This window comes from Salmo salar, chromosome ssa02 (assembly GCF_905237065.1).
Source record: "Salmo salar chromosome ssa02, Ssal_v3.1, whole genome shotgun sequence".
Taxonomy (NCBI): Eukaryota; Metazoa; Chordata; class Actinopteri; order Salmoniformes; family Salmonidae; genus Salmo; species Salmo salar.
Genome location: NC_059443.1, coordinates 22,012,089 through 22,027,590, shown reverse-complemented (window position 1 = coordinate 22,027,590; position 15,502 = coordinate 22,012,089). Strand labels below are relative to the sequence as shown.

The window sequence follows — 15,502 nt, the reverse complement described above, 5'->3', positions numbered from 1 at the left end:
TCAACACACTGCCATTCACAGGCTAATGGACAAGAGTACTGCCTGTCAATAATATGATGCTTCCCTTTCCTATTAGCCTGATTTCCCAATCACCATATCTCTTGGATTTCACTACAGATATAATACAGATATAATACGATTATGGTAATAATAATAATGTTAACAATGTCAACACAGGTTGATGATAATAACAGTAATAATACAAGTTATAGTTATAGCAATAATAATAATAATAATAATAATAATGATAATAATATCACTCTTCCATATTTAACTAAAAGCTGTCTCCCTCAGTCATACTAACTTATTAACAGGATCGTATAAGACTCTCACTGCACTGGTAAAGAGAGAGAGAGAGAGAGAGACTGAGCGAGCAAGCGCAGAAGAGAGAGAGAGACAGAGAGGGAGGGAGAAACAGTGTGCAGGAGAGCGAGTGAGAGCGAAGCGAGCAAGAGAGAGAAGCGTGAGAGAGAGAATGTATGGTGTCAGGGTAACGCTTCCTTGCTTGTATCCAGGGCCTTTGTGAATACACCATGGGATGCATCGGCTCACGGAGACTCAGTAAGACCTGCTATTCTTCCCTTATGGCTGGGGGCTGGGGGCTGGGGCTGTGGCTGGGGCTGGGGGCTGGGGCTGTGGCTGGGGCTGGGGTTGGGGCTGCGGCTTGGGTGGGAGAACAGGGGTCCTGTTTGCTGCTGTTCCGTACGGTGTGTATGTGTGTGTGTGTGTGTGTGTGTGTGTGTGTGTGTGTGTGTGTGTGTGTGTGTGTGTGTGTGTGTGTGTGTGTGTGTGTGTGTGTGTGTGTGTGTGTGTGTGTGTGTGTGTGTGCGTGTGTGTGTGTGCGTGTGTGTGTGTGTGTGTGAATAGGCTGTGAGGACCGGGGGATGAAGAAGGGGGTGGATGGTAACCACATCACTGTTTAGATAGGGCTTGACAATTCACGTTTGGCCAAGATGTCAGCGACAATATGTGTTAAAATGTGCTGCTGTGTGTGCATTCCCCCTCCCTCCCTCCCTCTTCTCCTGCCTTGATTTAGGATGATTCCTGGCAGAGTGTATGTGTGTGTGGGAGGGAAAGAGAGAGAAGGATGGAGAGGAAGAGACGGGGGGAGGCAGATTGAAAATGCTATGATAGTTGCTGTTCACAGAGAGGGAGAGATAGATAAAGGAAGATAAGGAGAGGGAGAAAAGAGGGGAATATTCTATTGTGTAGTATAGTATTACATGTATAAATAGAGAGAGAGAGAAAGAGAGATGAGGTGGGCTGGAAGGAGAGAGGCAGGCAGAGAGAGGGAAGACATGCTGAATTGTATTGCAGGCAAAGAGGAGGGGAGATGGAGGGAGGGGTTGAGATGGAGAGGGAGGGGAATACGTGAGGGAAAGAGTGTATGGGATTGCATGGAGGGCTATTCAGGTTGGGATTGTCCTGGACAATACCCATCAGTGACACTTTAGGTAAATCAACGTCAGGACTGCTGAGGAGTCCGGGTGGGGTGGGGTGGGGGCGAGGTAGTAAACAATAATGCATACGATTAAAGGTAAACACACCTCAGAAATCATATAATGTATGTACAGAATGAGCATATGAAATTATTAATATATACAGTAGCGTCTTCATTAGGAAACATCAACAACAAGTGGATGTTACAGAAAAACAGAGGAGGATGTCCCAGTAGTCTATAGATGATGACTGCGTTGGTCTGTTCTGTGTGTAAAATGTGTACATTGGATTTACTTTGGATTTAAATATAGGCCTAAAGTACTTACGTAAAATGCACTGTGAAATATTTGTCATCCACTTTGTACAATCGCAAACGAACGTTCAATACATCATGATTCATGAACGCTCAATACATCATGATGATGTGGCCGGTGACACTTTGAAGTGATATTAGTACTGTAGTAGTCTTTCTCAGCACTGAGGTACAGTACCTAGTAGTTTTAAATGGCTGAAGGACACAGGTAGGTTAGAGGTGAACAAGGATGGGATCAATTCCATTTAAATTCAGCAGGAAATTACTTGAAATCCAGTTAACAAATTTAAAGCTGCCCACTATTATCATTATTTCAACAGCCTGAACTGAAATGGAATTGACCCCAGCCGTGGTATTGAGGTCAGCAGTGTGACATGGTGGTGGTGAGTGAGTGAGTGAGTGAGTGAGTGAGTGAGTGAGTGAGTGAGTGAGTGAGTGGTGAGTGAGTGAGTGAGTGAGTGAGGTGCCCCCCCCTTAGAAATAACTGCGAACTATAGATAACAACACATGAAGAATCTAAAGGATGAAAGACATTGTAGAATGACTTGATGTCTAGAATGGAAACCAGCTGGCAGCGGTGTGAGGTGAATAGTGAAGCCATGATAACTGTGTTAAACTAACGCTATACACATAGAATTAGGAGTTAGAATACTAGCTAGTAATCGAATAGGATCTCCATGGATATACAGGCCAGGGCACCTGTTTAGACACGAGTCACACACTGACTTCCAGTGAAGTAATGGATGGTATTATTACTTATTATTGTGAAATGTCATGCAGACACGGGAAAAATAATTTAGGCATGGTGGTGAATATTGATGTGTTCCACAGCATAGCCTACAGAGCATTTCAATTGAAGTGAAGATAAAAAGGTTAGAAATAAATACTGGAGTGGTACACTTTCTGTGAGTAGTCAGTCCCTAGTGGTTTGTTTCTTAAAACGGAATTATTCTTAAAAGTCAAGCATGTTGTAACCATGGCAATGTTTCTGTCCTACGATTTTGACCGATTTTGATGGTGACAGAATATAGGCTAGGGTTCTTCTAAGCTGTTGTTTAACACTTGATTTAGTGAAGAAGTGAGTGTGTGCTGCTGATACTGTAGTGTAAAGAGCTGGAGAGAGCGGTGTGGTGTGTAGGTCTGCCTGCCTGGGTGTGGCAGCAGTGTTTGTCCTGGGTGAGAATGGGTTTAGTGTCCAGTATTGATCAGCCTCCTCAGCTGCAGTCCTCCCTGCCAACCACAGATCAACAGGAGTAGGCAGAGGGATACAATATCTACACACTGGACTAAGACGACAGTATCTACAAACTGGACAAAGACCAGAGCATCGACACACTGGACTAAGACCAGAATATCTACACACTGGAGTAAGACAGAGGTTCTACATCACTGGACTAACACCAGAGTATCTACACCCTGGAGTAAGACTAGGGTATCTACACGCTGGACTAAGACAAGGGTATCTACACACTGGAGTAAGACCAGGGAATCTACACACTGGAGTAAGACCAGGGAATCTACACACTGGAGTAAGACCAGGGAATCTACACACTGGAGTAAGACCAGGGAATCTACACACTGGAGTAAGACTAGGGTATCTACACGCTGGACTAAGACAAGGGTATCTACACACTGTAGTTAGACAGAGGTTCTACACACTAAACTAACACCAACGTATCTACACACTGGAGTAAGACTCGAGTATCTACATACTGGACTAAGACCAGAGTATCTACACCCTGGAGTAAGACCAGGGTATCTACACGCTGGACTAAGACCAGAGTATCTACATACTGGACTAAGACCAGAGTATCTACATACTGGAGTAAGACCAGAGTATCTACATACTGGGCCAAGACAAGAGGATCTACACACTGGACTAAGACTAGAGTATCTACACACTGGACTAAGACTAAAGATCTACACACTGGACTAAGACCAGGGTATCTACACGCTGGACTAAGACTAGGGTATCTACACACTGGAGTTAGACAGAGGTTCTACACACTAAACTAACACCAAAGTATCTACACACTGGAGTAAGACTCGAGTATCTACATACTGGAGTAAGACTAGGGAATCTACACACTGGACTAAGACTAGGGAATCTACACACTGGACTAAGACCAGAGTATCTACACCCTGGAGTAAGACCAGAGTATCTACACCCTGGAGTAAGACTAGAGTATCTACACACTGGAGTAAGACTAGGGTAGCTACACACTGGAGTAAGACTAGAGTATGAACACACTGGAATCACACCAGAGAATCTACACCCTGGAGTAAGACTAGGGTAGCTACACACTGGAGTAAGACTAGAGGATCTACACACTGGACTAAGACCAGGGTATCTACATGCTGGACTAAGACCAGAGTATCTACACACTGGAGTAAGACTAGGGTATCTACACACTGGAGTAAGACTAGAGTATCTACACACTAGAGTAAGACTAGGGTAACAACACACTGGAGAAAGACTAGAGTATCTACACACTGGAGTAAGACTAGGGTATCTACACACTGGACTAAGACTAGAGTATCTACATACTGGAGTAAGACTAGGGAATCTACATACTGGAGTAAGACTAGGGTAGCTACACACTGGACAAAGACCAGGGTATCTACACATTGATGCCTACAGTTTATCACATCACTATTTTGTACCACCAGTGGTGTTGATACCAATACCAAATCACTATACCGTACCACCAGTGGTGTTGATACCTATACCAAATCACTATACTCTACTACCAGTGGTGTTGATACCTATACCACATCACTATACTCTACTACCAGTGGTGTTGATACCAATACCAAATCACTATACTCTACTACCAGTGGTGTTGATACCTATACCAAATCACTATACTCTACTACCAGTGGTGTTGATACCTATACCAAATCACTATACTCTACTACCAGTGGTGTTGATACCTATACCACATCACTATACTGTACTACCAGTGGTGCTGATACCTATAACACATCACTATACTGTACCACCAGTGGTGTTGATACCTATACCACATCACTATACTGTACCACCAGTGGTGTTGATACCTATACCACATCACTATACTGTACCACCAGTGGTGTTGATACCTATACCACATCACTATACTGTACCACCAGTGGTGTTGATACCAATACCAAATCACTATAATGTACCACCAGTGGTGTTCATACCTATACCACATCACTATACTGTACCAACAGTGGTGTTGATACCTATACCACATCACTATACTGTACTACCAGTGGTGTTCATACCTATACCACATCACTATAATGTACCTCATGTGGTGTTGATACATGTACCACATCAATATAATGTACCACCAGTGGTGTTCATACCTATACCACATCACTATAATGTACCTCATGTGGTGTTGATACATACAGTATACCAAATCAATATTATGTAATACCAGTGGTGTTGATACATATACCACGTCACTATACTGTACAACTAGTGATGTCGATACCTACAGTATACCACATCACTATACTGTACTACCAGTGGTGTTGATACCTATACCACATCACTATTCTGTACCTCCCAGTGGTGTTGATACCTATACCACATCACTATTCTGTACCTCCCAGTGGTGTTGATACCTATACCACATCACTATTCTGTACCACCCAGTGGTGTTGATACCTATACCACATCACTATACTGTACCACCAGTGGTGTTGATTCCTATACCACATCACTATACTGTACCACCAGTGGTGTTGATACCTATACCACATCACTATACTGTACTACCAGTGGTGTTGATACCTATACCACATCACTATACTGTACCACCAGTGGTGTTGATACCTATACCACATCACTATTCTTTACCACCAGTGGTGTTCATACCTATTCCACATAACTATTCTGTTCCACCAGTGGTGTTGACACCTATACCACATCACTATACTGTACCAGCAGTGGTGTTGATACCTATACCACATCACTATACTGTACCACCAGTGGTGTTGATTCCTATACCACATCACTATACTGTACTACCAGTGGTGTTGATACCTATACCACATCACTATTCTGTACCTCCCAGTGGTGTTGATTCCTATATCACATCACTATACTGTACCACCAGTGGTGTTGATACCTATACCACATCACTATTCTGTACCACCCAGTGGTGTTGATACCTATACCACATCACTATTCTGTACCACCAGTGGTGTTGATACCTATACCACATCACTATTCTGTACCTCCCAGTGGTGTTGATTCCTATATCACATCACAATTCTGTACCACCAGTGGTGTTGATACCTATACCACATCACTATTCTGTACCTCCCAGTGGTGTTGATTCCTATATCACATCACAATTCTGTACCACCAGTGGTGTTGATACCTAAACCATGTCACTATTCTGTACTACAAGTGGTGTAGATACCTACAGTATACCATTACACTATACTGTAACACCAGTGGTGTTGATTCCTATACCGCATAACTATACTGTACCATCAGTGGTGTTGACACCTATACCACGTAACTATACTGTACTAAAAGGGGTGTTGATACCTACAGTATACCATTACACTATACTGTGCTACAAGTGGTGTTGATACTTACAGTATACCATATCCCTATTCTGTACCACCAGTGGTGTTGATACCTATACCACATAACTATACTGTACCACCAGTGGTGTAGATACCTATGCCACATTACTATACTGTACTACAAGTGGTGTTGATACCTACAGTTTACCACATCACTATACTGTACCAGCAGTGGTGTTGATACCTATACCATATTACTATACTGTACTACCCGTTATGTTGAAACCTATACCACATCACAATACTGTACTACAAGTGGTGTTGATACCTGTACCACATCACTATTCTTTACCACCAGTGGTGTTGATACCTATTCCACATAACTATTCTGTTCCACCAGTGGTGTTGACACCTATACCACATCACTATACTGTACCAGCAGTGGTGTTGATACCTATACCACATCACTATACTGTACTACCAGTGGTGTTGATACCTATACCACATCACTATACTGTACTACCAGTGGTGTTGATACCTATACCACATCACAATACTGTACTACAAGTGGTGTTGATACCTATACCACATCACTATTCTTTACCACCAGTGGTGTTCATACCTATTCCACATAACTATTCTGTTCCACCAGTGGTGTTGACACCTATACCACATCACTATACTGTACCAGCAGTGGTGTTGATACCTATACCACATCACTATACTGTACTACCAGTGGTGCTGATACCAATACCACATCACTATAGAAACTCTCTTTACTGTTGTTGACTTAACCATTCCTGCTTTTTCCATCCTCTCCCCCATCCTCTTTTCCCTCTCTCGCACTCCTCCTTTTTCATGTGTTCTTCGGCTTTAAAAGGCTTAAGTGTCACATCAGTTTGTTTTTGTTTGCATTGTGATTGGACAAAAGCAATGACTGTACAACCCCTCCCTATAACTTTTTTCTGTGTTTTTTGTTGTTGTTGTCATTTGGTGTTGATACATACAGTATACCAAATCACTATTCTGTACCCCCAGTGGTGTTGATACATATACCACATCACTATAACTGCACCACCAGTGGTGTTGATGCCTATACCACATCAATATGCCGTAAAACCAGTGGTGTTGATACCTACAGTATACCAAAACACTATTCTGTACCACCAGTTCTGTTGGTACCTGTACCTCATCACTATACTGTACCACCAGTGGTGGTGATACTCTGGTATATCACATGACTATACTATACCAACAGTGGTGTTGATTCATCTAACACATCCCTATTCTGTAACATCAGTGGGGTGGATACTTGTATCACATCACTATACTGTACTTACAGTGGTGTTGATACCTGTATCACATCACTATACTGTACCGCTGTTGGTGTTGATTCCTATACCACATTACTATACTGTACCACCAGGTTTGTTGATACCTATACCACATCACTATACTCTACCACCAGTGGTGTTGATATCTATACCACATCACTATTGTAACGGTTGTCCAAAGGAGTAGACCAAGGTGCAGCATGGTAAGTGTTCATCTTGATATTTATTTAAACTCAGAACACTTAAACAAAATAATAAACAATGGTAAACGACCGTCACGTCTTGCAGGCTTTACAGAGCAGCACAAAAATAAGATCCCACAACTCAAGGAGGGAAAAAGGGCTGTCTAAGTATGGTTCCCAATCAGAGACAACGATAGACAGCTGCCTCTGATTGGAAACCATACCTGGCCAAAACATAGAAATATAAATACATAGAATGCCCACCCCATATCACACCCTGACCTAACTAAACAGAGAAAAACGTCTCTCTCAGGTCAGGGCGTGACAGTACCCCCCCCAAAGGTGCGGACTCCCGGCCGCAAACCTGAACCTATAGGGGAGGGTCCGGGTGAGCATCTATACTCGGCGGCGGCTCTGGTTCGGGGCGTAGCCCCCACTCCGCCCGCTGATCCCCCCGCTTCTGTGTCGCCGGAGGAACCAGACCGTGGATAATCGCCGGAGGCTCTGAACTGCCGACCGCCGCTGAAGACTCCGGGCTGCGGACTGCCGCTGAAGACTCCAGGCTGCGGACCGCCGCTGAAGACTCCGGGCTGCGGACCGCCGCTGAAGACTCCGGGCTGCGGACTGCCGCTGAAGACTCCGGGCTGCGGACCGCCGCTGAAGACTCCGGGCTGCGGACCATCGCTGAAGACTCCGGACTGGGGAGCGTCGCTGGAGGCTCCGGACTGGGGAGCATCGCCGGAGGCTCCGGACTGGGGAGACGCACAGGAGACTGGGTGCGCAGAGCAGACACAGGGTATACTGGGCCACTGGAGGTCTGGAGCTTAGGGCTGGCACACCCCGTCCTGGCTGGATGTTTACTTTAGCCCAGCAAGGGCGGAGCGCTCGCACAGGATGAACTGGTTTGTGCTGGAGAAACGGGGGGTACCGTGCGTAGAGCTGGCGCAGGATAACCTGGGCCGAAGAGACGCACTGGAGACCAGGAATGCTGAGCCGGCACAATTCTTCCTGGCTCACTGCCAACTCTAGCACGGCAACTGTGGGAAGCTTGCACCGAGCGCACTGGGCTGTAGCTGCGCACTGGCAACACAGTGCGCATCCCCGCATAACTCGGTGCTTGCTCGGTCATTCGCTCCCCACAGTAAGCATGGGGAGTTGGCTCAGGTTTCAACCCCGACTTCGCCAATCTCCCCGTGTGCCCCCCCAACATTTTTGGGGGGGGAGCTGCCTTTCGGGCCTTCCGTCGTTGGGCTAGCTCCTCGTAATGTCGCTGTTCCGCTTTCGCTGCCTCTATCTCCTCTTGCGGATGGCGATACTCCCCAGCCTGCCTCCAGGGTCCCTTCCCGTCCAGGATCTCCTCCCAAGTCCAGTCCTGCTGACCACGCTGCTTGGTCCGTTGGTTGTGGGATCTTCTGTAACGGTTGTCCAAAGGAGTAGACCAAGGTGCAGCGTGGTAAGTGTTCATCTTGATATTTATTTAAACTCAGAACACTTAAACAAAATAATAAACAATGGTAAACGACCGTCACGTCTTGCAGGCTTTACAGAGCAGCACAAAAATAAGATCCCACAACTCAAGGAGGGAAAAAGGGCTGCCTAAGTATGGTTCCCAATCAGAGACAACGATAGACAGCTGCCTCTGATTGGAAACCATACCTGGCCAAAACATAGAAATATAAATACATAGAATGCCCACCCCATATCACACCCTGACCTAACTAAACAGAGAAAAACGTCTCTCTCAGGTCAGGGCGTGACAGTACCCCCCCCAAAGGTGCGGACTCCCGGCCGCAAACCTGAACCTATAGGGGAGGGTCCGGGTGAGCATCTATACTCGGCGGCGGCTCTGGTTCGGGGCGTAGCCCCCACTCCGCCCGCTGATCCCCCCGCTTCTGTGTCGCCGGAGGAACCAGACCGTGGATCATCGCCGGAGGCTCTGAACTGCCGACCGCCGCTGAAGACTCCGGGCTGCAGGCCGCCGCTGAAGACTCCGGGCTGCGGACTGCCGCTGAAGACTCCAGGCTGCGGACCGCCGCTGAAGACTCCAGGCTGCGGACCGCCGCTGAAGACTCCGGGCTGCGGACTGCCGCTGAAGACTCCGGGCTGCGGACCGCCGCTGAAGACTCCGGGCTGCGGACCATCGCTGAAGACTCCGGGCTGCGGACCGTCGCTGGAGGCTCCGGACTGGGGAGCATCGCCGGAGGCTCCGGACTGGGGAGACGCACAGGAGACTGGGTGCGCAGAGCAGACACAGGGTATACTGGGCCACTGGAGGTCTGGAGCTTAGGGCTGGCACACCCCGTCCTGGCTGGATGTTTACTTTAGCCCAGCAAGGGCGGAGCGCTGCTACAGGATGAACTGGTTTGTGCTGGTGAACGGGGGGTACCGTGCGTAGAGCTGGCGCAGGATAACCTGGGCCGAAGAGACGCACTGGAGACCAGGAATGCTGAGCCGGCACAATTCTTCCTGGCTCACTGCCAACTCTAGCACGGCAACTGTGGGAAGCTTGCACCGAGCGCACTGGGCTGTAGCTGCGCACTGGCAACACAGTGCGCATCCCCGCATAACTCGGTGCTTGCTCGGTCATTCGCTCCCCACAGTAAGCATGGGGAGTTGGCTCAGGTTTCAACCCCGACTTCGCCAATCTCCCCGTGTGCCCCCCCAACATTTTTTGGGGGGGAGCTGCCTTTCGGCCTACCGTCGTTGGGCTAGCTCCTCGTAATGTCGCTGTTCCGCTTTCGCTGCCTCTATCTCCTCTTGCGGATGGCGATACTCCCCAGCCTGCCTCCAGGGTCCCTTCCCGTCCAGGATCTCCTCCCAAGTCCAGTCCTGCTGACCACGCTGCTTGGTCCGTTGGTTGTGGGATCTTCTGTAACGGTTGTCCAAAGGAGTAGACCAAGGTGCAGCGTGGTAAGTGTTCATCTTGATATTTATTTAAACTCAGAACACTTAAACAAAATAATAAACAATGGTAAACGACCGTCACGTCTTGCAGGCCTGTTCAACATCACCATACTGTACCACCAGTGGTGTTGATACCTATACCACATCACTGTACCTTACCACCAGTGGTGTTGATTCCTATACCACATCACTATACTGTACCACCAGGGGTGTTGATACCAATACCACATCACTGTACCTTACCACCAGTGGTGTTGATTCCTATACCACATCACTATGCTGTACCACCAGTGGTTTTGATTCCTATACCACATCACTATACTGTACCACCAGTGGTGTTGGTTGATACCTATACTACATCAATATTCTGCACAACCAGTGGTGTCGATACCGATACCACATCACTATACTGTACTACCAGTGGTGTTGGTTGATACCTATACTACATCACTATTCTGCACAACCAGTGGTGTCGATACCGATACCACATCACTATACTGTACTACCAGTGGTGTTGGTTGATACCTATACTACATCACTATTCTGCACAACCAGTGGTGTCGATACCGATACCACATCACTATACCCTACAACCAGTGGTGTTGATACCTCTACCACATCACTATACTGTACCACCAGTTGTGTTGATACCTGTACCTCATCACTTTACTGTACCACCAGTTGTGTTGATACCTGCACAACATCACTATACCGTACAACAAGTGGTGTTGATACCTACTGTATACCATATAACTATTCTGTACCACCAGTGGTGTTGATACCTATACCACATCACTATACCGTACCACCAGTGGTGTTGATACCTATACCACATCACTATACTGTACTACCAGTGGTGTTGATACCTATACCACATCACTATACTGTACCACCAGTGGTGTTGATACCTATACCACATCACTATACTGTACCACCAGTGGTGTTGATACCTATACCACATCACTATACTGTACTACCAGTGGTGTTGATACCTATACCACATCACTATACTGTACCAGCAGTGGTGTTGATACCTATACCACATCACAATACTGTACCACCAGTGGTGTTGATACCTATACCACATCACTATACTGTACTACCAGTGGTGTTGATACCTATACCACATTACTATACTGTACCACCAGTGGTGTTGATACCTATACCACATCACTATACTGTACCACCAGTGGTGTTGATACCTATACCACATCACTATACTGTACTACCAGTGGTGTTGATACCTATACCACATCACTATACTGTACTACCAGTGGTGCTGATACCTAGAACACATCACTATACTGTACCACCAGTGGTGTTGATACCTATACCACATCACTATACTGTACTACCAGTGGTGTTGATACCTATACCACATCACTATACTGTACTACCAGTGGTGTTGATACCTATACCACATCACTATAATGTACCACCAGTGGTGTTGATACCTATAACACATCACTATACTGTACTACCTCATCATATAAAACCATGGTGATTACACATACACATCATTTATGGTGATCATATACACTGAGTATTCAACACATTATGAACACGTTCATTTGCACCTTTTTTCGGCCTTCAGAACAGCCTCAATTCGTCGGGCATGGACTCTACAAGGTGTCGAACGCATTCCACAGGGATGCTGGCCCATGTTGACTCCAATACCTCCCACTGTTGTGTCAAGTTGGCTGGATGTCCTTTGGGTGGTGGACCATTCTTGATACACATGGGAAACTGTTGAGTGTGAAAAACCCAGTGTAACAGTATTGCTTCTGTCCCTCTCCTCGCCCCTACCTGGGCTCGAACCAGGGACCCTCTGTGTGCGTGTGTTATGTATTCGAGGTTCTCCTCGCTCTTTTGTTTGGGTTTCAACCCTGTCTTTTGTTATGCGTTTGTTTGGTCTTCGTCCCCGTGCCTTTACACGGCATGCCGTAAATTGGGATAAATAAAACCCCTATTACACATTCCCCGGCCTGTCTCCCGACTCATTCATACCAACGTGACAGAATAATCTGTCTCCCGACTCATTCATACCAACGTGACAGAATAATCTGTCTCCCGACTCATTCATACCAACGTGACAGAATAATCTGTCTCCCGACTCATTCATACCAACTTGACAGAATAATCTGTCTCCCGACTCATTCATACCAACGTGACAGAACAATCTGTCTCCCGACTCATTCATACCAACATGACAGAATAATCGATCATTAAGGGAGACAGTGGGAACGACCCATCCGACGACGCTGCGACTGGTCCGTCCGGCGATAATGATAAAAAAAGATGTCAAAAAAGGTTATGTCTTACGGTAAACATTACTTACTAAATTGTAATAATTAGATTTTAAATATGTATATTGTCAGTGTTATGTTTAACTCAGGTCTTTTCATTAGGGGAGCGGTGTAAAAAAAGTAGATTTGTTTACAACTTTTTTGGACTGTTGCTGTAATGAGAAGTTTTGTGTTGATCGTTGTGGAAATTGTGGTAAAATACATAATATCTAATAGAAAAAGCATAGATAAGTACAGATCCTAATCTCAGTGATCCAAGAGAAATCGCCAAGAAAAAGGACACTTGAGAATTTTTGCGTCAAATGTCAGTTCCGTGAGAATGACCGGTGTGTGTGTGTGTGAGCAGCCTCTCTCCTCTTTATTGGAGTGTTTGCTGTAGTGTGTGTGTGTGTGAGCATCTTCTCTCCTCTTTTTTGGAGTGTTTGCTGTAGTGTGTGTGTGTGTGAGCATCCTCACTCCTCTTTTTTGGAGTGTTTGCTGTAGTGTGTGTGTGTGAGCATCCTCACTCCTCTTTATTGGAGTGTTTGCTGTAGTGTGTGTGTGTGTGTGTGTGTGTGTGAGCATCCTCTCTCCTCTTTATTGGAGTGTTTGCTGTAGTGTGTGTGTGTGTGTGTGTGTGAGCATCCTCTCTCCTCTTTATTGGAGTGTTTGCTGTAGTGTGTGTGTGAGCATCCTCTCTCCTCTTTATTGGAGTGTTTGCTGTAGTGTGTGTGTGTGTGTGTGAGCATCCTCACTCCTCTTTTTTGGAGTGTTTGCTGTAGTGTGTGTGTGTGTGTGAGCATCCTCACTCCTCTTTATTGGAGTGTTTGCTGTAGTGTGTGTGTGTGTGTGTGTGTGTGTGTGTGTGTGTGTGTGTGTGTGTGTGTGTGTGTGTGTGTGTGTGTGTGTGTGTGTGTGTGTGTGAGCATCCTCTCTCCTCTTTATTGGAGTGTTTGCTGTAGTGTGTGTGTGTGTGTGAGCATCCTCTCTCCTCTTTTTTGGAGTGTTTGCTGTAGTGTGTGTGTGTGTGAGCATCCTCTCTCCTCTTTTTTGGAGTGTTTGCTGTAGTGTGTGTGTGTGTGTGAGCATCCTCACTCCTCTTTTTTGGAGTATTTGCTGTAGTATGTGTGTGTGTGTGTGTGTGTGTGTGTGTGTGTGTGTGTGTGTGTGTGTGTGTGTGTGTGTGTGTGTGTGTGTGTGTGTGTGTGTGTGTGTGTGTGTGTGTGTGTGAGCATCCTCTCTCCTCTTTATTGGAGTGTTTGCTGTAGTGTGTGTGTGTGTGTGTGTGTGAGCATCCTCACTCCTCTTTTTTGGAGTATTTGCTGTAGTATGTGTGTGTGTGTGTGTGTGTGTGTGTGTGTGTGTGTGTGTGTGTGTGTGTGTGTGTGTGTGTGTGTGTGTGTGTGTGTGTGTGTGTGTGTGTGTGTGTGTGAGCATCCTCTCTCCTCTTTATTGGAGTGTTTGCTGTAGTGTGTGTGTGTGTGTGTGAGCATCCTCTCTCCTCTTTATTAGAGTGTTTGCTGTAGTGTGTGTGTGTGTGTGTGTGTGTGTGAGCATCCTCACTCCTCTTTTTTGGAGTGTTTGCTGTAGTGTGTGTGTGTGTGTGTGAGCATCCTCTCTCCTCTTTATTAGAGTGTTTGCTGTAGTGTGTGTGTGTGTGTGTGTGTGAGCATCCTCTCTCCTCTTTATTGGAGTGTTTGCTGTAGTGTGTGTGTGTGTGTGTGTGTGTGTGTGTGTGTGAGCATCCTCTCTCCTCTTTATTGGAGTGTTTGCTGTAGTGTGTGTGTGTGTGAGCATCCTCACTCCTCTTTTTTGGAGTGTTTGCTGTAGTGTGTGTGTGTGAACATCCTCACTCCTCTTTTTTGGAGTGTTTGCTGTAGTGTGTGTGTGTGTGTGAGCATCCTCACTCCTCTTTATTGGAGTGTTTGCTGTAGTGTGTGTGTGTGTGAGCATCTTCTCTCCTCTTTTTTGGAGTGTTTGCTGTAGTGTGTGTGTGTGTGAGCATCCTCACTCCTCTTTTTTGGAGTGTTTGCTGTAGTGTGTGTGTGTGTGTGTGTGTGTGTGTGTGTGTGTGTGTGTGTGTGTGTGTGTGTGTGTGTGTGAGCATCCTCTCTCCTCTTTATTGGAGTGTTTGCTGTAGTGTGTGTGTGTGTGTGTGTGTGTGTGTGTGTGTGTGTGTGTGGAGCATCCTCACTCCTCTTTTTTGGAGTGTGTATTGTAGTGTGTGTGTGTGCATACTCTCTCCTCTTTTTGAGGTGTGTGCTGTAGCGTGTGTGTTGTATGTGTACGTATACAGTGTGTATTTATAAAGTGTGTGTGTGTGTGTGTGTGTGTGTGTGTGTGTGTGTGTGTGTGTGTGTGTGTGTGTGTGTGTGTGTGTGTGTGTGTGTGTGGAGCATCCTCACTCCTCTTTATTGGAGTGTTTGCTGTAGTGTGTGTGTGTGTGTGTGTGTGTGTGTGTGTGTGTGTGTGTGTGTGTGTGTGTGTGTGTGTGTGTGTGTGTGTGTGTGT

At 46.2% G+C, this 15,502-nt stretch overlaps 1 protein-coding gene across 5 annotated transcripts in view; it reads left to right on the top strand.

The window, feature by feature from the left end:
- The first annotated feature begins 404 nt into the window (after window positions 1–404).
- Window positions 405–15,502, top strand: part of LOC123728291 (uncharacterized) — a 44,879-nt gene continuing 29,781 nt past the window's right edge. For all 5 annotated transcript variants that reach the window (XM_045700300.1, XM_045700296.1, XM_045700290.1 and 2 more), the window contains exon 1: window positions 405–561. In XM_045700300.1, coding sequence (XP_045556256.1) covers window positions 539–561 — 23 coding nt within the window. In that variant the 5' untranslated portion in view covers window positions 405–538. The remainder of the gene's footprint in view (window positions 562–15,502) is intronic.